This window comes from Lepidochelys kempii, chromosome 5, assembly GCF_965140265.1.
Source record: "Lepidochelys kempii isolate rLepKem1 chromosome 5, rLepKem1.hap2, whole genome shotgun sequence".
Taxonomy (NCBI): domain Eukaryota; kingdom Metazoa; phylum Chordata; order Testudines; family Cheloniidae; genus Lepidochelys; species Lepidochelys kempii.
In genome coordinates this window covers 75,835,647-75,862,736 of record NC_133260.1, presented here as the reverse complement: position 1 = coordinate 75,862,736, position 27,090 = coordinate 75,835,647, and the positions used below count along the sequence as shown (strand labels likewise).

General features: G+C 39.2%; 1 protein-coding gene across 6 annotated transcripts in view; it reads left to right on the top strand.

The window, feature by feature from the left end:
- DTWD2 (DTW domain containing 2) overlaps positions 1–27,090 on the top strand; it is a 191,771-nt gene that overhangs the window by 148,060 nt on the left and 16,621 nt on the right. For 4 of the 6 annotated variants that reach the window (XM_073344786.1, XM_073344789.1, XM_073344790.1 and 1 more), the window contains exon 5: positions 14,743–14,841. The exons of 1 other annotated variant lie outside the window; for it this stretch is intronic. In XM_073344786.1, coding sequence (XP_073200887.1) covers positions 14,743–14,841 — 99 coding nt within the window. Of the gene's footprint in view, positions 1–14,742; positions 14,842–18,220; positions 18,248–20,071; positions 20,114–27,090 lie in introns of those variants that run through there. One more of the 6 variants, XM_073344791.1, reaches the window with a different exon arrangement.

The following is a 27,090-nucleotide window of genomic DNA, read 5'->3' as shown; positions in this document are numbered from 1 at the left end:
TGTGTATGTTCAGTTGTTTCCTCCTTTTTTAATGTGACTATCTTTATCTTAACCCCAAATATTTTAACCGCCAGTTGAATAGTTATGTAGTTTTGGTTCTTAATAGCTTTCCCGTTGGATGAACTTGGAAAGTAGCAAGTTCTGGACCCTCATTTCCCATTGCCACAGTCCTATGGAAGGTCTAGAACAGAGGTTCTCAAACTGTGGTCCATAGACTACCAGTGGTCCGCAAGCTCCACTCAGGTGGTCCGCGGATAGTTCCCTCTAAGGTGCGTGCCTGGGCGGTGCCTGGAGAGACCCCCCTCCTTCCGAGCCCCAACTCAGAGGCTGCTGCAGCGGGAGAGAGAGGACATATCTATCGCATTAGAAAGGTAAGACTATTGATATTAAAATGAGTTGTGTGGTTTTATTTGTAGAACAAAAAAACGTTAATTATTTTAAAGGGGTTTTTTATATAGCACTTTTATCCAAAGTGCTTTACAATAGTTAGCTAACGGTACAAACAACATTTGGAAAGATCATTAAGTGGTCCACCGAGACCCTCAGCAATTTCAAGTGGTCCACGAAAAAAAAGTTTGAGAACTACTGGTTTAGAATAAAGTATATTTGACGTTAGAAGCATGAAAGAGAACAGTTGTAGACAATTCATTCACATATCAGATGCAGGTAATAGTTACATTCCAAGTATTTGAGGTCAGACAAGATCAGAGATGAAGAACTGTTATATTACAAATTTTTGATACTTAATAGAGGCTTAAATGTGTTGGAAGTGGCCGTCGTTCCAAGTGTAAGCTAACAGTTATAGGCCTAGCCTGCAGCAGAGTCAGTCTCTTGGCAACCTGATAAACGCAGCTGGCCCTGAAAGAAGTTGTCTTACTGCATCACTTGATTGGTTGAAGGAGTTAGCAGGCTGATACTTAAGCTCAGCAGCAGCAGCTGCCAGTGGCTGCTCAGTGCATTCCTAGCCTGCAGCTATGCTTGGTTCGGTCCCTACCGATGCTGTCTCTGGCCTTGCTCCTGCCCCACCCTGTACCTGCTCCTATTCCAGCCTGTACCTGACTCCTGGCTCGGCCCCTTGGCTCCTCCTTCTGACTGTGACTCCAGTTAATGCTTCGGTTTCGGTTTTGGCTTCTTGAATCCAGTCACAGCCCTTGACTTTGCCCAGGTCCTGCCCTCTCTGGGTTCACCTCTGACTGGTAGGCCAGATTCTTGCTTCAATCACTAGGACAGACCATCCTTAACTCAATCATCGACACTAACACAGTAACTTTGCTTTTGAAATATAAGAAACCAGTTTTAGTGCCAAAAAGGGAGACTGGGGCAGATGTGACAGCAGCTGAAAAAGAGGCATTATAGGAAAAGAAAGTGAGATTGCTGTAAGGGCTGAATTAAAAACAATTAAAAGAATTAAAAATGGAAAATTGTAGAATTCTCTAAACTGTCATGCTTGAGATTTCCACCACACAGCATTTTTGAAAGGCAGAAAAGTGTTTTACCAAAAAATTGATTGGTAGTATTTTTAATTGGATAACTAACTGTAAGGTAAAGCTAATATCTATTGCGTACATTGAAAGGTCAATTTCAGTTGTCAAAAGGACATTTCTTCACAATGTTGTTGTATATATGTCGGTCCCAGGATATTCGAGAGACAAAGTAGGTGAGATAATATGTTTTACTGGACCAACTTCTCTTGGTGAGAAGTAGGCCAACAGAAGTTGGTCTAGTAAAAGATACATACCTCACTCACCTTGTCATTTTTTGACCAATACAGCCTTGAGCAATATGTACAGCTGCACTTTCTCCTTTGTTTAAAGCTAAAGCAGGATTTTTATAAACTGATGTGTTTTTTTTCCCAATAGAGTAAACATTAGAAGCTGGTGCATTCAGTTACCTAAGTGTGTTGAAAAAACAGCAAGATACACTTAGTAAAGGAGAAGTTCTATTCTTTAAGTTCAAGGAGTTTCTGTATAGTTTTTGCATTCAGTACTTTTTTACCTGTGACTGCAGCAAATTTAACTTTTTACCAACATTTTTGAATTGGAGGGTTAATGCAGTTTCAAGCCATACTGAATCATAGCGCTTTGGTGCAGAATCATTTATATTTAGCTCCATCAATATTGGCAGTAAATAGATAAATGGGGGGTTGAGAGACTCAAAAGTAAAAACACATATGTATGCCAGGCATGGCTTATAAAGTGACTTTTGTAGTGAGCCATATGATTTTATTGATTGTGTTTACTGCTCCATGTGCTGGCACCCTTTTAGAAGAGCACAGTACCCTGATATATCTTGCATAGCTACAACTGAGGCTGAGTCCATAAGCATCAGAATATACACTGCAGGCTTCCTTGCAACATCTGTCACAGTTGGCAAAGGTGATATCGAAGAAGCATTACATTAACTTGGCCCAGTGGACACAATTAGTTCAGAGAGAAGAACAAGCTGGTTTGCACAGCAGTCATGCTTGGCACAGTTAGGGAGCTGGTATATTGTATGAAGCAATCACAGAGCACTGTGGGTGAAACTGCCTCTGGTTATGAAGTGATATGAATGGCATACTGGTGGTAACAGATGGATAAGAAACATTTGACTTTCTAATACTTCACCCAACTAAAAATAAAATAAAATAAAGGGTTTTTTAATAGGTTGGGACAAACATGACCACAAATGGCAAATTGAGGATCACAATACTGTTAGAATAAAATTATATTACTGTTGTTGGTAGTTGCTGTCTACTTTTGGTAAATAAGTAAAATGAGTCTTAAGTGTACTGTTGGTCCAGTTTTATTTTTAATCTAAGAATCTGCTGAGGGAGTACCTGCAAAGACTCCAACTGTAACCTGTTTTTATGTTCTGTTTGGTGAATTAGCTGGAAGAGGACTCGATATGATAGCTATGATACTATTTGTGTTGCATATCTTAGAAAAAAAATTGACTACTTAAGACATGGAACTTTACAAAGCAGTGCACAACTGATGCTGACAAATCAGTAGCGCATCCACTATGTCAATTTGCCCTACCCAACACATAGATCTGTGTATATAATAAAACTAAAACATTGCAGACATTACAGCACAGCAGTTATAATTGCAGCATTGAGTTATTGAACCTTTTCTTATAAATGATAGCTTTAGAAAACACTGGTACATTAACAATTATAAAACAAGTATTTAAATGTTGTTAAAATCTTGACCTAAAGATTGTGGGCTAGATCCTCAGCTGATTTCAGCTGGAGCTGTAGGAACCAGTTCTACAATTATAACATTGTCATGTAGCTGACTTTGTTGAGAGAAATAAAAGTTAAGATAATCGGGGAAGAAACATAAAGTAAATTCACACAAGGACATCACTTGTGTGTATAATTCCTTTTATATTTTGCAATTTTTTTCTTTTACATAGTTTCCTAAGCTTTTTTTTTAAAAGAGTCTGTACATATTTTTAATTCTTTGGCAATTTACACCCCCCCCCCATTAACATTTGAGGAGCTCCATATGTTTTCCTGAAGTCAAAGTATTCCAGCGGTTGTAATGTCACCATTTGCATAGGTTACATCAGTTTTTGCTTCTAGCTTTTTTTTTTTTTACTCTGAGTGTGATGCTTGCTTGTGCATAAATAGGCACAGTTTGAAGTGGGGGGACCTTCACCTTCACTGTCACTCTCTAATGCTTCACTGAAGCTCCCCTTTTCTACTTATTCAGACATACAGTACCTTATTTTCTTTTCTCCACTGAGTTTTTCAGCAACTTCTATCACAACCATTTCTTAATGCTTGTATATCCAAGTTTGACATTATTGTCTTTATATGTTAGTTGGGATCTTCAACTTAAATATGATCTACCACAGCAAGTTTACAATATTTCCATTTTACCTTTGCCCACTGAATGCAGCAATCTCCTAGGTGTGAGCATATCACCCTGTTTGTCCAGACGCTGTCCTCAGTTTGATTCCAGTCGTCATCTTCAAAGTCCTCAAATTGGCTGAGCCTAGACTATGCTACCTCAGATCCTGCCTCCCTTTCTTTGCAACCATGACTTCTACAATAGCCAGGTTCCTCAGAGACAAGGGTGTGGGACTTGTGGAAGCATGAAACAAACCTTATGCAGTCAGTGGCTTGCTTAGGCTTTACAGTGTTCTTTCCCAAGAGAATAGGCAAACAAATCTCATGGTCTTCAGGATGAGACTCCTCTCTTAATCATAGCTTTCTCTTGATCAAACTATTACCAATATTAATATTTTACATTTATCTCCAGTCTGATGAAAAAAGTAAGAGAACCAAAGACCAACTTTAGCCCATGTGGTAGAACCCTGTAATTAAGTTATGCACTTGGTTACCATGGTGATAAGTGCATCATAATAAATACCTAGCTGGATTGTTGCACATAGATTATTTTTGCAGGTATCCTCCACATTAATTTTAGGCACTGCTTGAAGATTTCAGAGTCTGAAGTTTGCTGGATCAGTCTTGAGAACTTTAGCCCTTTTGGTAGAACCCTGTAATTATGTTATGCACTTGGATACCATGGTGATAAGTGCATCATAATAAATACCTAGCTGGATTGTTGCACGTAGATTATTTTTGCAGGTATGCTCCACATTAATTTTAGGCACTGCTTGAAGATTTCAGAGTCTGAAGTTTGCTGGATAAGTCTTGAGAACATCTGTTTGTGATAATGCTTGAGGAAAAATAAGCTTTAGTGGTCCAAACTATTGTATAAAGAAAACACCATCACCTCAGGTTACTGTACATTGATGCACTGATTTGATGTTAGTAATAAACAGGCAAAATTATTCATGTGTGCATTCTCAAAACCTCTTGTTAATATAGATCTTAATTTTTTTTATCAACAAACAATTATAGTCATCAGAAGCTTGGCATACCAGTTAAAATAGTGTTGCAGCAAAAGATGCTTATGGCACATTAGGATCATAGATATATATGAGCACACACAGGCCCTTGTTGAGGAGGCTGTGTGGATTGAAGCACAAGTCTACGCTGGTTGAGGTGAAATCTTTTATTACACCAACTTCTATGCAGTCAATTTTTTTCCTGAAGCAATCAGTATAATGATCAAGATTGTGGTTTCGTCCACTCTGTGGTGTCCAGATTATTCTTTTTTTTTTTTTTTATGATTGATGGTGGGGATGTGGTAATTATGAGTGGCGTGTCGTTGTGAAAGAATTCTTTGAAGCAAGTTCTCCACATGTTCGTATGGTATCAGGTTCTGTGGTGGGGCAGAAATTCAATCCCTTATTGTATGTCTGCATTACAGATTACTTTGGTATAATTTACATTGCTCATGAGTGTGAATAATCCACAACCCTGAGTGACATAAATTATGCTGACCTAAGATGCTCTCTTCCAATCTGCTTAAGCGTCTTCACCAGAAAAGTTACAGCAGCACAGTGTAGTGTAGAGGTAGCCTTACTGAGTACACCTAATTCAGCTCCAGTGACGGGTAGTCTTGATATTACCTCACCCACCTTGTCTCTGTAATATCCTGGGAACCACACAGCTACAACTTCACTGCATACAAAAACTTGGCTGCCAGTTGAGCCTCTGGTGCTCTTTTGTGTTGCGTATTAGGCTCACAAAAGGAGGGTTGACGCTCAAAATCACCTTGTGAGACCATATGGTCCCAGGTGAGGAGCTTGAGCCAGGGGATTTCCCAGTTGAAAAGCTCGGGGCAGAGGCAGGAATTGAAAAAATACATCAAGCAAATAGATAGGATAGAGAGTCCAAGTCGGGCAGGCACGAAAACAGCTGCTTCTACAGGCTTGACTACGCTTGCCTGAGCTCCTTAACTTTCACATGGCACTGCTGTGTGTCCCTGTTGTAGCCTCTCTCCAACATGCCCTGTGAGATTTTGGCTAATGTATTTGCATTTCTTCTTTTTGATCGGAGTTCTGCCTGCACAGATGCTTCTCCCCAAAAAGCAATCAGATCCAGTGTCTCCCTTTTGGTCCATGCTGGAGCTCATTTGCGATTTTGGGGGGACTGCATAGTCATCTGTGCTGCTGAGTTTGCCACGCTGACCAAACAGGAAATGAAATTCAAAAGTTCCCAGGGCTTTTCCTGTGTACCTGGTTAGTGCATTGGAGTACAAAGTGCTGTCCAGAGCAGTCACAATGGAGCACTCTGGGATAGCTTCTGGAGGCCAATACCGTCGATTTGGGTCCGCACTACCCCAAATTCGATGCAGCAAGGTTGATTTTAGCGCTACTCCCCTCACCGGGGAGGAGTACAGAAGTCGATTTTAAGAGCCCTTTAAGTCGATGGAACGGGGTTGGTTGTGTGGACACATTCATTTTAAAATCAACCTAACACAGCTAAATTTGACTTAACCCCGTAGTGTAGACCAGGCCTTAGATGAATACTAAAATTGAGATTCTGCCACCTTAACCCATATGGAGCTGTACCTCATGTAATCCATTGAAATCAAGAGAACAGAGTAAGGTACTACTCATTGTGAGTAAAGATGGCAAAACATGCCCTGAATCCTTTGTAAATTACACAAGAGACATGTTACAAAAAACTTTAACATGCCTGATGCAAAGAATTGTAATGTTAGAGAATTAATCATTTGTGATAGGGGCCTCAGTAGAACAAGCAGGGATTGTTCATAATTAATGCACTTCTTTTATACAGAAGTTTTCACTTTTTCATTATCTCATTTTACATGCTTTTGAACTCAACCTTTTCAAATCCAACCTTTTTGTTCTATAAGTTCAATTGTTCACTAGTCCATTAATTGCCTACACAAACATTGGAAATGTGATTGTAAGATTATTTACCTTTTAATGTTCAGCAATTCAAAACTTATTGCCAGATACTTGCTATACTTCATATGCTATCTGCTGTTCAACAGACTGTGTAAGGTAATAGACCCATATTACGTTTCGAAAAAATATCCACCTTTACCTGGTCATTCCACAGATCTTCCTTTCACTGTATTATGGGTATATAATGCTTCTATGATCTAGTTGTTTTACAAGTGCCTCATCTGCATGAACAATTCCTGGTCTGTGACATTTCTGTAGTAATTATGGGACAAATTATGGCCATTCCATCATTGGTGCACAAGGTATGCAGGTGGACTCTTTTTACAGCCATTGCCCTCCTGAACAGGAGGCAGCTATAATTTGGCTACTTCTGCTTCAGGAGCACAAGGGGGAGTCAGCACTACCTCAGCAGTACATACTGTCCAAGAGACAAGCACCTTTTGTACAGCACCTAGAACAATGGCATTCTGGTCCATGACTAGGGCTTCTAAGTACTATAGTAATACAAATAATGGCTGGGAGGAATTGGGAATTCCCCAGCTCTGTGTCAGTCATCAGCTAAAAGGCTTACTGGGGGAAGTGCAAACTATGTCTGTTAGGCAAGTGGCATGAGGTAACCAGTGAGCACACTTTTCCCCCAAAAAGAAAAGGAGTACTTGTGGCACCTTAGAGACTAACCAATTTATTTGAGCATAAGCTTTCGTGAGCCATAGCTCACGAAAGCTTATGCTCAAATAAATTGGTTAGTTAGCTATAGTTAGTTAGTTAGCTATAGCTCACGAAAGCTTATGCTCAAATAAATTGGTTAGTCTCTAAGGTGCCACAAGTACTCCTTTTCTTTTTGCGAATACAGACTAACACAGCTGTTACTCTGAAACCACTTTTCCCCCAGTGTCCCTTGAAACAATATAGATGCTCCTGGCTACAACAGATGTAACACTTCAACAGCACTCAGGGGCTATTCCTCTTCCTGCCATCCTAGTACATCTTGCCTCGTAGGAGCCTTAATTTGACCCGATATTTGCTATTTCTCTGCCACAATTCAGTGTTAGTCTACTGTTGAAATAGTACTTTCCTGAACAGTACTGACTGCCTCTTCCATATATTGTAAATTAAATTATTTACCCAAAGCGCCTACCTTATTTTCCTTCATACATCTCTTGGTAATGCTGATTCTCAGTAAAATGGTCTCCAGGAAATATTTTTCTTCTGCATTGCCTAATCTCCATGGTATTTCTGATCTTCCTGCATCTAACCTCCACTGTGTTGTATCTTTTCAGTGCTCTTTTGTGTTGCTTTGACTAATGAACTTTAGTTTTTGACTTATGAAGTCATTTCTTCTATTTCCAAGATTCTTTTGTTGATCACATTCCTTATCTTGTTTCACCTTCGCCATCTTGCACAAGCTGGATTTCACCAGTCTCCCAGTATCATTTTTCTTGTAGAGTACCTGCATTTCCCTTTTTTCGGGGTTTCAACCTATGAAAAAGTTGCACCCATTTTGTTCAGCCCACCCACCTGAAGGTTCACACAGTGGGAAACTTTGATATAAATGATATATTTTATTTGACAATGTTTACTAAAGTTGTTGCTGTTAATGGTTATGGTACTATCCTTTCAACAGTGTAGAACACCCACAAAGCAAATTTCTGCAGTGTTCTGGGGGACTGGTAGCTGATGGTTTATTTTATTGTTTAGAGCAAAAGTTTGTCAGTGCATTTCAACATCTAAAAACTTATGACTGGTGTCTGTTCCTCTCATTCATTTTGATTAATGATTCAATTAAATTACTTGCAAAGTATTTTTACATGCATTATTTTACTTAGTCTAAGTCAAGGCTGGTCAAATCTGGCCCTTAATTTTAAATTCTAGTTTTAAACCCCTTATTCACATTAGTGAGCAGTTACTTGCAGGAATAATCCCTTTGACTTCAGTGGGACTACTCATGTAAGTAACTGCTTACCATTGTGAGTATGGGTTCACAATCTGGCCCTTTTATTACATGTCCACCTTTTTTTTCAATATGGACGGCTTTTTGAGCAAACAATCAAACAGAGCTACAGTATAGGGAATGGTGAATCACATTTCAGGAAAATAAATGTTTCTCGTTTTACACAAATAGTTTAAAAAGTAAAATCCAGGTCCAAATCCTGAAGTCCATATTGTGTTTAGGGAAAACTCACTGAAGTCAATGGGTAAACAAGGATATTCATTCATAGTAAACAAGAATTTTCATTCATTGTAAATAAGAGATTTATTTTCTGGTTTGTAAATCCCTTCAATTAATGAGCAAGAATGCCAGACTGTGTAGGCTATAGAGACCTTCATGCATTAATTAGGAATTAGTCGCAAAATCTGGAGCAGTTGCCTGCTATGATTTGAAGGAAGAGAAAAATAAAATTCTGTGCTAAAATTTTATCTATGTAAAATACTTTCTAAAACCTGAAGCCTGGATTTTCCCAGCTGACAGGTGTTTTCACTTAATTCTGAATCTACTGGAAATAACGAACTAAAAGTGATGATGAGTGAACCTCAAAAGATTTAGGTGTTAAACTCATTTAAGACTCCTACTGAAAATCCAAATCCAGTGGGAGACTTATTTTCTTGTGCATGTGACACAGCACTCTGTCCGGCTACTAACATTTGCTTTCCAAACTCCAACCAGCAGCTGGATGATCTTCAGTCTGTGACCCACTGTGACTCCAACCTTTCTGCAATCAACACTTTCCACCCTTGACCCGCTCTTCCTGGGCTTCTGTTTCCACTAGGAATATTGGAACATTAAGCTTGCCGTGTCAGATCAAGTTATCACATCTGGTGTCCTGCCTTGGAAGTGGCTTGGAAGATGGGGAGGGCAGGAGAGGAGGGGGAGAGAAACTGTAAGTCAATGGCCCGTTCTGCAGTGCTGTACATGGGTGAGGGTAAATTTTCCTTTTGAGCCCTGTGGCAAACAGCTTATGCTCTGAAGCATAAGATTGATTATGTATGTATAGCTATGGCTAGTGGGCCAAGTCCTGGGCTTAGGAACATTGGCTACGCAAATACCCTAGGTCCTTCATGGCCTGCCTTCTTTATGCAACAGTGGATGACTGCACTGACCCTGACAGGGCAACCCAGAACAGCCCCAACTAGCATTAATATTTCTGTTGACATTAACTGAAAGTGACCCTACGTTCTCATATCATGGGACAGCATGAAAAGAAGAGACTGGTCAGCTTTAACCTTACCCTTTATAACCTCATTTCTATTTATATCTTCTCTTTTCAAGGGTTAATAATCCTAGTTTTTTACATCTCATCAGAAGCTCCATTATGACCATCTTCATTGCCCTTCTCTGGTATTTCAGCTGTCTTTTTAAGGTGAAGCAATTAAATTTGAACACAGTACTTCATCAGGATTCTTTTAGTGGAACTTAGTTAAAATCTATTGATGGTGCATGAGCTACAAAAGAATCTAACTGACACTCCTCCCTTTATACTGCCTCTCTAGCACTAACAGGAGTCGAAGCTTATTTTGAAGAACTGAACTGATATTACTCTGAATATACACAGGGAACTGAACTGTAGAGTAGGACAGTATAATTTAAATAGTCACTTATCTGAATATGTTTTAGAGTAGCAGCCATGTTAGTCTGTATCCGCAAAAAGAAAAGGAGTACTTGTGGCACCTTAGAGACTAACAAATTTATTTGAGCATAAGCTTTCGTGAGCTACAGCACACTTCATCAGATGCATGCAGTGGAAAATACAGTGGGGAGATTTTATATACACAGAGAACATGAAACAATGGGTGTTACCATACACACTGTAACAAGAGTGATCAGGTAAGGTGAGCTATTACCAGCAGGAGAGTGGGGGTGGGGGGGGGACCTTTTGTAGTGATAATCAAGGTGGACCATTTCCAGCAGTTGACAAAAACGTGTGAGGAACAGTGGGGGGGGGGAAGGGTATAGTTTTTTTGTGACTTTGTCCTCATCCATAACTATTTCACATCTGGGGACAATGTTCAAATCAGCGGCACTGCTATGGGTACCCGCATGGCCGCACAGTATGCCAACATTTTTATGGCTGACTTAGAACAACGCTTCCTCAGCTCTCATCCCCTAACACCCTACTCTACTTGCACTACATTGATGACATCTTCATCATCTGGACCCATGGAAAAGAAGCCCTTGAGGAATTCCACGATTTCAACAATTTCCGTCCCACTATCAATCTCAGCCTGGACCAGTCAACACAAGAGATCCACTTCCTGGACATTATAGTGCTAATAAGCGATGGTCACATAAACAGCACCCTATACCAGAAACCTGCTGACCACTATACTTACCTACATTGCCTCCAGCTTTCATTCAGACCACACCACACGATCCATTGTCTACAGCCAAGCTCTGCGATACAACCACATTTGCTCCAACCCCTCAGACAGAGACAAACACCTACAAGATCTCTATCAAGCATTCTTACAACTACAATACTCACCTGCTGAAGTGACGAAACAGATTGACAGAGCCAGAAGAGTACCCAGAAGTTACCTACTACAGGACAGGCCCAACAAAGAAAATAACAGAACGCCACTAGCCATCACCTTCAGCCCCCAACTAAAACCTCTTCCAACGCATCATCAAGGATCTTCAATCTATCCTGAAGGACGACCCATCACTCTCACAGATCTTGGGAGACAGGCCAGTCCTTGCTTACAGACAGCCCCCCAACCTGAAGCAAATACTCACCAGCAACCACACAACAGAACCACTAACCCAGGAACCTATCCTTGCAACAAAGTCCGTTGCCAACAGTGTCCACATATCTATTCAGGGGACACCATCATAGGGCCTAATCACATCAGCCACACTGTCAGAGGCTCGTTCACCTGCACATCTACCAATGTGATATATGCCATCATGTGCCAGCAATGCCCTTCTACCATGTACATTGGTCAAACTGGACAGTCTCTACGTAAAAGAATAAATGGACACAAATCAGACGTCAAGAATTACAACATTCAAAAACCAGTTGGAGAACACTTCAATCTCTTTGGTCACTCTATTACAGATCTAAAAGTGGCAATTCTTCAACAAAAAAAACTTCAAAAACAGACTCCCACGAGAGACTGCTGAATTGGAATTAATTTGCAAACTGGATAAAATTAACTTAGGCTTGAATAAAGACTGGCAGTGGATGGGTCATTACACAAAATAAAACTATTTCCCCATGTTTATTTCCTCCCCCTCACACACAGTTCCTCAGACGTTCTTGTCAACTGCTGGAAATGGCCCATCTTGATTATCACTACAAAAAGGTTTTTTTCTCTCCTGCTGGTAATAGCTCACCTTAGCTCATCACTCTCGTTACAGTGTGTATGGTAACACCCATTGTTTCATGTTCTCTGTGTATATAAATCTCCCCACTGCATTTTCCACTGAATGCATCCGATGAAGTGAGCTGTAGCTCACGAAAGCTTATGCTCAAATAAATTCGTTAGTCTCCAAGGTGCCACAAGTACTCCTTTTCTTTTTGTCCGAATATAACCACTAGAAGCAGCAGGAGAAATCAGGGTGGTTGTGGAGAGACACCTTAGTGCAGGTCTGGAATTATATGTTGAGGAGGCCAGGGCTGGCCAGTAGAAGGAGTCAGTGGAAGGGACCTGGAATAAAGGGCTCCTGATGCAAACACTTAAAGTTTTGAGTTCAGATCGGTATTAGGGTTGCAATGTGAACTAGTTCTTAGGTTCAGTTCACACATCTATAGTCAAAAGGCATATTTATTGGAGGTTACTGATGTAGTATTTGCAATTTTTTAAAAAAGGGGGAGATAGCAACAGAGGCTTAACAGATATAATATCCCTCATAGTTAGGAATTTTACCAATTGCTTCTGATCGAAATAAAAATTTTGTCAGTCCTGTTTTGATTTAAATCATTCTGTGGATTGCTAACAATTGGAATGTGTGAAGGGGGGAAAAAAAACAAAAAATAGTTTTGGATTGCATTGATACCAAATAAACAGACAAAAATAAGTCCATCTAGGAAGGAGGAAATATACTTTGGTTTAAAATCCTAGAACTTCTACAGGAAACAAAAATCATTAATGTTCTTGTAGCTTTGAATAAGGAGGGGTGAGGAATGTTTATTGCTTGTCTCTCTGCTTTCCTGCCTGTAGTTCATATCCTTGTGGTTACTGCAATATCATATATATGGAGAATATGCTTGTATAAATTTGCAAACTACAGATTTGTAACCCTTATCTCCACTATTCTCAATCTTCCTTACTCATTGCTAACAAAACCATAAATATTTGTAAAATTCACAGTACCATCACTTGCAGATGTCATCATTTCTCGGTTTTATTTATTTTTTGCCTCTTTTTTACCACTGGAAGGAATTTTATCTCCTCAGGCTGGCACTGATAGAGTTTTCTATACAAAACCTGGCTATGGGCTTCTAGGAGGAAATAAAAGTTTGTTGTCATCCTGGTGGTCACTAGATGGAAAGATTATTTTCTACTTGTGGTTACTGATGTTTGATAAATCATGTTCATTAATAGTTGTAAGTCTGAACCTTACTCCTTATAAATTCAACTTTCATGTGACAACTGAAATGTGTTTTATTTTTTATTGCAACAGATCTTCACGTGCCCTAATTACTGATGCACGGTGGAATAGAAATCAAAACACACAGTGTACGTGTTCCATGTGCACAGCCCTTGTTGCACCTGAAAAATAATTGCACATTTTGCTGATGTATTGTGGCTTTTATTAATATAAGAAAGCCTTCAAAATGATATATAGGGCCAGGTCTTTTTGTTTTTAAAGTAGATTGCAGGATTGGAGCTTTAGGTTCCAATTCCATAAATGTTTGAATGAAATTAATTTTACAAGCATGAGCAGTACAGTTGAGTTCAATGAACTGGTCACGATGGTAAAGTTACTCATACGTGTTTTCAGGATCAAGCCTTAGTCATATTGATGTATATTTAGTTTTTATGAAAATGACCATGTAGTTTTTGGTTGGAAGGAACCGTGAATTATTTTCTCATTTTATATTTGTGAATACTAGACACTTTGAAAAAGCCCACTATTTGTACTTTAAATTTAAATGTTTATTTAATTTTTTTGTATCGATTTGTATAGCACTCGTTATATAGTAGGATACATTCAGAGCATATTAATATTCAAAATACTCAGAAGAAGCCAGATACAGATTTATTGTATATACCATCATCTGTGTGGAGGTTGCACAGCTGATCAGATCACTATTATGCACTACCCGTATGTAACTAGAAACTGTAGAATCTAGGAACTTAATTAAAATATACAGAATTATCCAAAGTGGAGCTAATGGAAAGGCTGTGCTGGGGAAATGCTAATGTACAGTGGTATTCAGCTGTGGTAGTTCAACCAGAGAAAACTTAAGTTCTGTGATACCCATTTTGTATAAACATCTTTTATTCTTGAGGTACAGAGATAAATTATTGTTAATAGCAGGACTGTTGTATATAGCTGTTACACATTCACTTCCTCTTTGTCCTCAGTATTGTCTTCAATGAAAGCCTTGATTTTGGGGGGGTTTTGTTTTTTACAGTCAAACTATCCCAAAAGTCATACTTTAACTCCTCTTCCCACCACCACCCCCTAAGTGTAATAGAGAGACCTCAATCACTAAATCCAGAATGGTTTTTTTACATGTTGGCATTTTTTTTTTTTTTTTTTGCCTATGTTGAATCTCTAGCTTAGATTACACAAGAAATTCTCCTCTCAATCGGTCTTATGCTCTTAGGTTTCTCCTCAGTCAGAGGTTTCCTCATTGCAATTCTAAGGGCCCTTCATGTAAAGGAGTATTTAGTCATGTTTAATTTAACGGAAAACTACAGTGGAATATGAAATAGTTTCCAGTTATTTGATCCAATATAAAATATGAGCACATCACAAGTTGTTACCTTTAAATCATATTATATACCTTCCAGACTGGCTTGGCTGTGCAACTAAGATTTCAAGGAAGATCAAGAAGAAATAAATCCTTCCTTCACAGACTACAGGACACTGGAGCCACACGAGCATTTCCTGTGAGTCTACAGTAACTCCTCTCACGCTGTGGAGTCCTGTATGGGGGAAAATGGCCAATGACTACATGGAGTCACCAGCCCCTCTTGCAAGCACTCCCTGCATGTTGAAATCAAATGCAGAGTTCTGTCATTAACAGGGGGATGCTAATTCTCATTATGGTGATCCAAATCTTGCCCTGTTACCCCAGCAGAACCCTACAGTTGTTCTCCTGGCCATGGGGCTTTCGTGACTAAGGAAGGAAGGGCAAAACTCAGGCTGGAAATAGTAAAGCAGGCTGGAGCTGTATTGTCTGCTGATTCATGTTATAAGATGAGGGTCAGAGCTGCAGGAAGCTGAAGTCAGTTTGAAGGTTTATTTACAGCAGGTCTCCTTTCATCAGTTTCTTAGCTTAAAGAAGATCTTTGTTCTCCACTAAGCAGCAGTAAACGTGGGGGGAAGGCAGTTTCAGAACTCATGGAAAGTAGGTATATCAGCAGGTTACACTCAGTGGTTTTCTTTGTCTGTGATGGGTTAGTTCCAATATGCCTATCCTGTTGCACATATTCCTCCAGTATATTAAGCTGGTAACAAAAAATAATTAATAACAAATTTACCGAAAATAGCACCAAAATTAGAGCCCCAACAGAGTACACCTTTTATCTCGTTTCCACCTTCAAATCCAGGAAGTTTATATATTGTAATTCCTGGTTTTTGAAATAGCTCCTCATTTTAACATTTTCTTTGTTTTTTATTTTTAATCTCTTTAATGTAAACTTAATGTGAAGCCAGATAGTTTCACAGTGCACCAGAAAGGTACAATCCATTGCAAATTCCTGCTCTGGTTTAACTGAGGCTGAACTTCACCCCATGTGATTACAGAATCTCATCAATTATAAATGACACTTCAGTGCTGGGAACTGAACTAGGTTACAGTTACAAAGATATTGAAGCTTATAACTTGGAGCTGATCTGTTGCATTATATGCAGTTAATATTAAACTAAATTCACAATATGTAATTACATATTTAAATGTATATTCAGAATGTGTGTTCTATATTTTGATCATTTAAACCATCATTCCATCATAAAAATTTTAGCTCGTTGGATACATGTGGAAGGACACTCCAGAAAGTCATAGTAGTTGGTACAAACCCTACCCCCACCCCGCCAAAACCCAAAAAAACTAGAGCGAGCAAGATCATGAGATCCAGAACCCCCATTAGTATGTAGTAGCATAGTCTTTCTGATCTTGATCCTTTGCAAAGGAGCAGCAAATCAGCATGTCTTACACTGACAGACCCCGTCGTCAGCGGGCAGGAACTTAGTGCATGAGTATCTACCGCATGACCTAAAAGTCAACTGCTTGTTAGCTAAGGCCGTAGAGCAGACTCATTAATTGTTCTCTAAGTAGTCTCGGTGCCATTAGATGGGACAGAACACCACACCCAGAAGGTGTCTGGGTTACACATGCATAACTAGAATATATGGTTTAAGCCTTTCTCTGTTCATATGTAGATCAATGAGCTAAGACTGTGTGGGAAGCAGTGCCTCTACTGCAGGCTGCGTCCTCCTCCACCTCCCTACCTAGTTCTGCTGGTTTTGTCTTTCCTTCCTCCAGCACAACTGGAGGCGAGCATTCATGTGATGGGAGCTAAACAGGCAGGTAGCCTCCATGAGGATCAGTGAGAATTAAATAAGATCTGACCCAAAGTTCAACCAAAACTTAAACCCAGTCTGATACAAATCTTTGCTGAGGTTCAAAATAGTGCAGGTTTTATTTTTTCCATTTTCATATACCTGTGAGGTTTCTGATTTCTGCTAGAAGTATCAATATACAGTGGACCAAATTCTCTGTACTGCCTGAGTAACTAGGCTATGCCCAAAGGAATGCTTCTGGGGTCAGAGGTGAGACAAAGGGAGGAGGAGTTTGAGGAGAGGGTCCAGGGCTTATTGTGGACAGTGGATCCATGACTACATGGATCCACCTGTTGAACACCATGGTCTACAGCAGTTCTTCATAGCCACTGTGTTTTTTCTCTCTCTCATGTGCATGGATATTTGGCTGGAAATTTTTTTAGTCATGTCACCGCTAATTGTGCACGCTCAAATTTCACCCAACAGCACAGTGCAACACAAAGTGTGAAGATCCTCTGAATGTGCCTCTGCATCCCGTTCCAGGCACACACATGCAGCAGAAAAGCACCTCACTTTCTCTGGCTTTCACACAGTGCTTGCCCAGAAGGGGCTCAGAATTTGGACCTATATGAAGATCTTTCCCAACTCTAAGATCTAAAGGAAATCTCCAGAAAGAACCCAACAAATTGTTTAGACTAGAGAAGTCTTTGAGAACTTTGAATAAGTGTCTAAATTTGTGACTTTGTTTATGTTGGTGTATTAAAAACTATGAGGTGTTTTTGCAAACCATAAGTTTTAATTGAATGAGTAGCTTGTAATTTCCTCATGCTATTCATTCAAAGACCAGCAAATGTGCAGTTTTGATTACAGAAAGTTAGAGACCTATATATTGCTCATATTCGAAAGTGTTTGTGCTTGTGTTCAGCCTGTAACTTGTGTATTATTACATCTGAAGCATTAAGCAAAACCTTTTAGTCCTGAACAGAACAAATTGTTCCAGGAAGTGCTCTATGTAAAGAACTCTCATTAAAGTAACTGGGAGTTACTCTGTATTTGGGGGTGCTAAGAGAATCCTCTTTAGGTGAGTCTTTCTTTATTTTCAGTAATTTGTGGACCTGGATGGTCAGCAGGAGAGACCGTCCTTCAGCAAATTAGGATAATTTGAGTGACAACGGTCTGTTTTGTTTGATTCATCTCATTTCTGGTCAACAGAATTTATTGCTTCTACTTGGTGACTTTTTCCTCTAACTGAAAGGTCTCGGGTAATTTGCCAGATGTCGGAAACATATGTTATCTTATGCCTTGGGTGCAGGGCAAAATCTTTGTTGTTAACTTACTTTTACTGCTTTGGCATTCTTTTCATAATTATTTTTTAACTCTTCAGTTGAATTTCATATTTCTGAATGTGCCTGTCCTGTTGCTGGAATGTTTGGTTGACAATAACAAGGTTAGTAGAAGTATGTCCATGCTGCTCTTGGATTTCTGAAGGTCTACTTGAATTTGTGTTCATAATAAGCAAATACTTTGAATTTTAAACTGTCTAGTTAAATGAAGGTATTTTTTAAAATCACACTATACGTATTTTTTCTGAATGTTCCTCTCCAGAGCTCCTTCCATTTCTTTTTCCATTTTTGAAGGAAGTACTTACTTGCATTAACAAATAATGAAAACTAATGAAAGCAAAAGTAATTAGTGTGTTCCAAAAAACAATCTCTGTGCACAGATACTACTTCTTGACATTGAGCTATTTAATTTTCCTTCTAGTGTTTTCCAGGCTTCTCATATTTACAGGTAATTAAAGTTAAATAGCTGTGACAATATGTGTAATTAAATTTTCTTTCTTCATTTCATGACCCTGTTCTCTAGATCCTTATTCTGCTCACTGACTGAATTTTCTTGCAGCACTTTCCTCGTGCATTAATTATTAAAAGAATAGAGCTGCATAAAATATTGATCTGTTGCCTGACATTCATTTTTTAAATGTAAGCAGAGCAAGAGGTAATACAGGAGCCATTTAAAGAGCTTTTCTTTCTATTAATACATAAACTGTGATGCATGAAAAGATATTTCACTGAAAATGGATATTCATTTATTTTACTAGGTGTTAAGTATGCATTCCATAACAAACTTTAAAATATATTTTTCCACAACATGCTGTCTTTTGTTAAATTTCTTCCACCATTGTAGCCAAAAACCACAAAACCTCTTCAAGACTGAGACTATACTCCAGCTAAATTTGAGATTGCCTATGTCTGGGTTTGTGACTGAGTCTAAGCACAATAAAATCTGTTCTACTCTTAGGCATTGTCTTTACTTTAAAAAAAAGGAAACGGGGCATTCTTATCACAAGTTAACTAACTTGAGGTAAAATCCTAGTGAAGATGAGGCAGACTGCAGTTTTCACATTAGTTATCAGATCAAGTTCAAGCTTAGGCCTCCCTGAAGGCATAAACTAGACCTGCTAACTTTCATGAATACTGCAGCCTGCCTTGTCTTCACTAGATTTTACTTCAAGTTAGCTAACTTGAGTTAAGAATACACCTTTTTTGTTGTAGTGAAGACAAGGCCTTAATGTTCTATTGTTTCTCCTGTTTGTAATAATCTTCATACAGAAGAGCAAGAGAAAATCAATGGATAAAAAACAAGCAAAGTAAATTTTGTTACATTTGGTTACATGACTGTGCAAGCACTAAATTTTCCATTCACAGTTGTTGTTTTCTTCCTTATTAGCTTTCTCATAATCATCTCATAAAATAATAGGAAAGGGATTCTTCATCCTTTCATCTTTAACAACAGTACTTGGTATATGTAGTGTTTTTTTCCATAGCTCTTAAAGGACTTCACAAAACGGGGTAAATATCCCCATTTTACAGATGAAGAAGTGGGGCTCACAAAAGCAAAGTGACTTATCTAAAGTCACACAGTGAATTGGAGTCATCTGCTGATTCATAGTGCAAGGTTCTTTCTAGTGGCATAGCTAGAAGTGGAAATTTGGGTGGGCCCCGACTTCCGGGTGGACAGGCAATGACCGACTGTGTTAGCTCAGCTTCTCCCCAGACACTATGCCCTCTTCCTAGCCCTCGTGCCCTGAGACAAAGGGCTTCACCTGCCAAGCTGGGAACATGCATGGGGCGGCTCAGAAAATGGCAAGGCAGAGCTGCCGGACCATAGCTTTCTGAAGGATGGGCACATAGCTCCGTCCTGGATTTCAGGTGCCCACGTGACACTCTGGGCCACTGTGGCAGAACCATACCCCTGCTCAGCTTTGGGTGGGCCTGAATGCTAAGTGCGTGGACCACAGCTAAGTGGGTATGTCCCTGGTCCTTTCTTCAGTGAAGCAATGTCCATAGATCCTAGCACTTAATCTTCAGCCTGTTTGAGGCATTGGAGGCATATGCAGACTTATTAGCCCCTGTCAGCAGCCTAGGCTTCTACCACTGAAGAGGCTGCCATTTTAGGTTACATCCACAGATCTGGATTTTCAGCCAGTTTAACTCCAGAAACTTGAAATAATTCTATAGTAAGTTGAACATATGCCTGCTGTAGATCTAAGATATCAAGAAACAATTATATTCTTTTTGTACATACTTATTCTTCTCGTATCATTTACTCAAGGTGGGCCAGATCAGTGGGCCTTACTAATTGACCAAAAGAAATTTCCAGGTAAGCATGCATAAATTTTCCTAAGTCACTGGTCTGAACACCTAACTAGTTCTTACATTTTCAAAGCACCATGCAAATATCTTTTAATATTTTTATGGCAAACATTAAGGGAAAGGGCTCATGCTGTAGTGTTAGCTTCCTTCTCTTCCACCCTCACCCATTACATGCAACCGTGAGTATGAAAAATATGTTGATGGGGGGAACCAACACACAAAATACTATCAAAAGCAGCGTAGTTTATCATCATGAATAATTAGTCCAAGTCAAACTCCCTACAGACTTTAGACATATTAGGAAAATATGACCAAATGTTCCAATTTTAAAGAATATCATGGAATATTTATCATGATGCTGTCTAAGATGGTAGAGTCCACCTTTGAGGTACTCAATTTTTCTATTCTTAAATCACCTTCCAGATAAAATTAATTTTGAATGTTATAACTCTGCTCTGTTGAGTCAATGAAGGCTACTAACTGATATGACAAATAAGGATGTCAGTTGTAGATTCTGAATTCATTGCGCAGGTGGTGTTAGTTTTCTTCCATTAGGTTGCTTTACTCTTTCCTCAGTCAGAGACCATTATACAAGCTCAGCCTTTATAAGACCCTTTGTTTATCTTGGAGGGAAAAAAGTAACCTTTCACGATATTCATAAAATGCATTAGAAGGTATTGAGAGCCTCTTCTGAGGTGCTGGGTACCCTCAGTTCCTGATGAAACCAAAAGGAGTTAAGGGTGCTCAATACTGTACTTCACAAGATTTAGTTCTTGATAAGAACTATGACGACAGTGGTGGTGATGAGTGCTCTATAAATCCCTAGATACACAGAATAGTAACCAGCAGTAAATTGCTTTAACAAGCAGAAGGAGCATGTAGGGAGTCACTAGGAACTCTTTAACATATATCCTTCGTCCTGTACTGTATGAAAGAGGGTCACATTTGGACTAGGGTAGTTACTAGGGCCTAATCCTGCAAATACTTTCTACTGAGAGTAGTGTTTACTACTACAAGGAATCTCTTTGATGTCATTGGCCCTCCTCATAGAAGTAAGCAGTACACCTAATAGTATAGCATGCTCCTGTTCAGGAACCTCAAATCTTAACATTCATATCTTTTAGTATCTAAAAATAGCAAACTTGTTTTCTTTTTTGGTGTGTTGATTTTTGCTTTAATAGTTATTTGAAATCTGGATTTATCTCCTTTTTTGTAAGCAGGTTTTCTAGTGTAGTTTATCTCACAAAATACAGGATTCCTGTTTATGGGCCAAATTCTGCAGTCTTTACACAGCCAAAACTATTGTTGAAATAAATGGGAGTTTTGCCTGTTTAAGTATTTCTTACCAATATAAATAAAATCCTATGTATGCTTATTTTGTTTAAACTGGATTTTTATTTTAGCACAATTTTGTCTCGAATGGACAGAGACAGTCATATAACATTGTAGTCCCTGGGAATGTAGAGCGATAGAGAACACATTTTAAGGACAAAAAATTTCTTCGCCTGTATGATTTCTTTAAAGGAAATGAATTTCCGTAGACCCATATTCACTTGTCCAACACTCAGATAAGAACTTGTGTTCAACAGCTTAGGGTAGCCAGGTTGAAATAGAACTAATAGTTTGAAACAACGTCAGAGTACTTAGAAGCCTCACGGTTTGGGATATGCATATATATTTGCATCCACACTGTATTTTCAGGGATCATCAAACAAACTTTTGGAAAAGCTTCTGTGTGAGATTACATAAGCAGGGGGGTCTGTATACTGTAGTTCTGCTTTTCTGCATGGCTTGCTTTAAAATACAGTTGTTCCCCGGTGACACAGACCAGACAAATCATGTGCACATCACAATAGTGCATCCTTAATTATTCTCACACAGAAAATAATGTAAAAGCAAGACAATTTTCTAAAATATTCAAAAGCATTTTCAGAAAATTTCACAAGCGGTTGGTTAAGAAAAGTAGTAATATCCTTCATATGTGAATCCAGGAAATTATAGGGTAGTTCATTTTACCTTCATTCATATTCTCTCTTGTGCAGTCATTGTAGAGAAAGAACTAAATGTAGAGATGAAGCTTTTAAAACAAACCATTGTGCACGGTATTGGAAGAAAGATTACACGGTTGCTTTGGGTTATATTCTGCCACCCTTACTCATATTGAGCAATACCTTATCTAGTGAGTAGCCAGTTGATTTCAATTAGACTACTTGTGGAGTAAATAATACTCCATGTTAATGTGGATGGTAAAATCTGTCTCATTAATTGTTGTTTATGAAGCAAATGGACAAAAGTACTCCTGAAAATACCTGGAAAATCATTTGAGAATTCATTCTCATAAATCTGATTGTTAACGATATCACAATCATTGCTAGCAAACTGTGATGCCATAAATCTGATCACTGAACAGATATCCTGGACATCATATTTACATAGCTATGAGAGAGAGAGAGAGAGAGTGTGTGTGTGTGTAAGTAAGGAGCCTCCCTGCTCTGAGATGATCTCTGCAAGAGCTAGTGAGAGTTGCCCACCCTTTGCCCAGGGAAAGATGGGGGTTATTATGGAATTGTTCCCCAGTTACATACGGGTGAAAAAGAGCAGGGAGTAGGCAGAACCATGTCTTGCCACTACCATACACTGGTCCTCAGAGATGGTTGATCCTGTTGGGGAGAGAATAGTAGGCTACAAACTTTAAAACGTTTAAAACGTTTCCTTTAAAACGTTTCCACAGATGACGCTTTCCCTCCCTACCCTCCAGTGCAGCTCTGAGACAGAATGCCTCCCTATGCTCCTCCTGAGTGGTGCAGCTCTGCATCATTCCCAAATCAGGCCTCTGGCTGAATGCCACTTTGTAGGCCTAAAGCAATAGATTGGTTAGCAAGAGGGGAAAGGAGACAAAACAGAGAGGGATCTTATAGCAATCAGAAAGTGTGTGGGGAAAATACAGAAAAAGGATGTCAGCTAAATGGAAATTGAATGAGATGTTTTCCCTGAGGCTTACCTTGGTGGCTTGGGAATGTGCAGGCTGCAATTTATTATAAATTTGTGTCAGCAGTTTACACATGGCAGAATGCACAAAGGTAGCATGGATACATACATACGTGCAATCAGCAAAACATGAAGAAAAGGGGAAAGGTTTTTGTGACATCCATTTAGTTTTTTGACTTTGCATTTATGACAGTTGCATGACAGTTATTCCCTGCAGAATTTGAAAAAAAGAGAGCTCTTAAAATGTCACTTTAAATTAAAGCCAGGATGTTTGAGAGAGCTAACTTATTTATGTTCTTGATGTAAATTTCAATAGTGGGCTGGGGTTTACTTTGCTCAGTGTTCTTTCTCTGTCACGAAGGTAACTCATGGAACTTTATTTAGCTGCAAGGTTATGAGATTTTTGCATTTTAGAATATGAAAAGAAATATAGTAGGTCACTGTTAGCCTTTTAGGCAAAAGGTAAAATGTGTAAACTCTTAATATTCTGAACCATATATTTCCATTCCTTGTCTGGCTGACTCCCCTCCTTTGGGAGTGATTTTTGCACCAGTGCTACGAAAAAAGCATTTCCTGCATTCCCCCCAGCACATAAATTGCAATTGTACCTAGCCTATGAGATAAGTCTGCAAGGGGTTTGTGTGTTTAAATTCCCTGCTATTTCCCCTCCCCTGCACACCCTTCCAAGGGCCAGGAATAATCTAGCTCATATTTTCCTGGTTTTAATATTAATTTAGCATTTAATATTAGTTCAATAATTAAACCTGTAAATGATACCAACCACTGCTACCGGTAAAAAGTGACTACTAAAGGTTCTTGTCATAAAAATAAAGGGAAGGGTAACCACCTTTCTGTATACAATGCTAAAAAATCCCTCCTGGCCAGAGGCAAAACTCTTTCACCTGTAAAGAGTTAAGAAGCTAAGGTAACCTCGCTGGCACCTGACCCAAAATGACCAATGAGGGGACAAGATACTTTCAAATCTGGAGGGGGTGGGGGGAAAACAAAGGGTTACCTGTCTGAGATTTTTTTGCTGGGAACAGATCACGAATGTAAGCCTTACAATTCTTGTAAAGTTAGTAAGTAATCTAGCTAGAAAATGCATTAGATTTTCTTTTGTTTAATGGCTTGTAAAATAAACTGCTCCATGGAATGTGTATTCCTGTTTTTGTGTCTTTTTGTAATTTAAGGTTTTGCCTAGAGGGATTTTCTGTGTTTTCAATGTGATTACCCTGTAAGGTATTTACCATCCTGATTTTACAGAGGTGATCCTTTTACTTTTTCTGTAATTAAAATTCTTTTTAAGAACCCGATTGATTTTTCATTGTTCTTACAATCTAATTATAGCAAAAACAAAACACGTATGAGGAACAAACAGTCTGAAAGATCAGTATACAGTAGGACAAGGTTACTAACCAGATGGTCATACTGTGTTCTTATCTTGAAGGGTGTGTTGTGTTTCTAAATACATTTTTGGATGAGCATACATTTTTGTTTTGAGATTAGAACTAATGAGAGAGGAGTAGAGCTGGGTGCATAACTGTTTTTTCAGTTCTGAAAAAAAATAGTTCAAGTTGAACAATTTTTTTTTCTGAATTTTGGGCAAATCAATAAAGTTGGGGAAATTGTTTCAGGTATTTTAATTTTTTAAAAAAAAGGAAGAGAAGTGCTAGATTCACAATTCATAGCCAGAGGAACGGCCACTGGTGCTGGATCCCCCTTATAACCTTTAGACCAGTGGTTAGGTCATTCTCTTAGGATGTGGAAGCTCCACATTCAAATCCCTGCTCTTGAGCAGGAGATAGAACCCAGGCTTGCCGACTTTTAAGTGAAGTGCTCTAACTACCAGGCTCAGGAGTGCCCCCAGAAATGTTTCAGAAATGCTGCACACATAACTCTCTCATTCCTGCCACCCCTGCCTTGGCTGGCTCCCCCATGCAGGCACTCACCACAGCTCCCCTCCCTCTCCTTGCAGCAGGTCTTAAGTCTGCTGCTGAGCAAGTCCTGCCGGCAGAGGAGTGGGGACATCAGCTGCTGTAAATCAGGCAAGGCCTGGCAGATTTGATATGTAATCCTAGTTGAAAAATCATTTGATTAATGTTGAAACTGTTCATTTAGATGTAGTCTCATTTTCATTTTGACCAAAACAATTCACCAGGATCAACACATTCACAAAATGTTTTGATCAATCCAAACCTGCATTTTTAGGTGAAAAAAATAGTTTTGGCGGAGGAATTTTGCTGAGCCTTTAAGAGCAGTGAGGGAGGTAAGAGTTTCATGAGAACAGAAGAGGTTGAGAAGAGGTGGGACATTAAGATGGAAGGGAGGGATGGGGACAGTATATTCAATAAAATTCTATATGATCTCTCTAGTCCTAATAAATTCTACTATTCTTAACAAGGATGAATCTCAATCACATTGTGTAATAGTATGATTGGCCTATAGTCATATTATGCCAAACTTATACTCCCATTCGTTCTCAAAAGCTGAACAGGATGACCTGGGTTGATGCTTGAATGGGAGACCTCCAAGGAAAACCTAGGTTGCTGTAAGTGGTGATGTTAGTACCAAAGGGACCTGGTCCTGAGAGATGCTGAATCATACCCATACCTCCCACTCAAGTCCTCAGCAAGTTGAGCAATGAGCCAGTGTTCCATCATGTACTGGGAGGGCACTGTGTTGGTAGAGAAGCCAGCTTACATATGAGACATTAAACCAACATAAAACTTGTTATCATGGCCTTCAAGGCCTTGGAAGCTCTAGGCCTTCTACACAGTTGTATATGGAAATTAGATACTCAATTACATGCAGCTCTAGACTTCTGATGTCTTGAAATCAAGCCCAAAAATATTGGTGGCACTTCATGTAGAAGAAATGCTAACTTCAGTGTCCTGGCCAATTTGCAATGAGTAATTGCATTTGGCTTATCTAACTTTCCCCTCCAGCTTGAACTGGTTGAGGTATTCGTAATTTCCTTCCTTAAACTCTTGTTTTTCCTTCCATAAACTCTTGCTGAGTGCTGTTACAGAACTACTTTAAGAACATAAGATTGGCCATACTGGGTCAGACCAAAGGTCCATTCAGCCCAGTATCCTGTCTACCGACAGTGGCCAATGCCAGGTGCCCCAGACAGAGCAAACCTAACGGGTAGTGATCAAGTGATCTCCCTCCTGCCATCCATCTCCACCTTCTGACAAACAGAGGCTGGGGACACCATTCCTTACCCACCCTGGTTAATAGCCATTAATAGACTTAACCTCCATGAATTTATCCAGTTCTCTTTTAAACCTTGTTATAGTCCTAGCCTTCACAACCTTCTCAGGCAAGGAGTTCCACAAGTTGACTGTGCGCTGTGTGAAGAAGAACTTCCTTTTATTGGTTTTAAGCCTGCTGCCCATTCATTTCATTTTGTGGTCTCTAGTTCTTATATTATGGGAACAAGTAAATAACTTTTCCTTATTCACTTGCTCCACCACTCATGATTTTACACACCTCTATCATATTCCCCCCCCCTTAGTCTCCTCTTTTTCAAGCTGAAAAGTCCTAGCCTCTTTCATCTCTCCTCAGATGGGACCTTTTCCAAGCCCCTAATCATTTTAGTTGCTCTTCTCTGCACCTTTTCTAATGCCAGTATATCTTTTTTGAGTTGAGACCACCACATCCGTATGCAGTATTCGAGATGTGGGTGTACCATGGATTTATATAAGGGCAATAAGATATTCTCCATCTTACTCTCGATCCCTTTTTTAATGATTCCTAAGATCCAGTTTGCTTTTTTGACTGCCACTGCACACTGCATGGACATCTTCAGAGAACTATCCACAATGACTCCAAGAGCTTTTTCCTGATTAGTTGTAGCTAAATTAGCCCCCATCATAGTGTATGTGTAGTTGGGGTTATTTTTTCCAATGTACATTACTTTACATTTATCCACATTAAATTTCATTTGCCATTTTGTTGCCCAATCACTTAGTTTGGTGAGATCTTTTT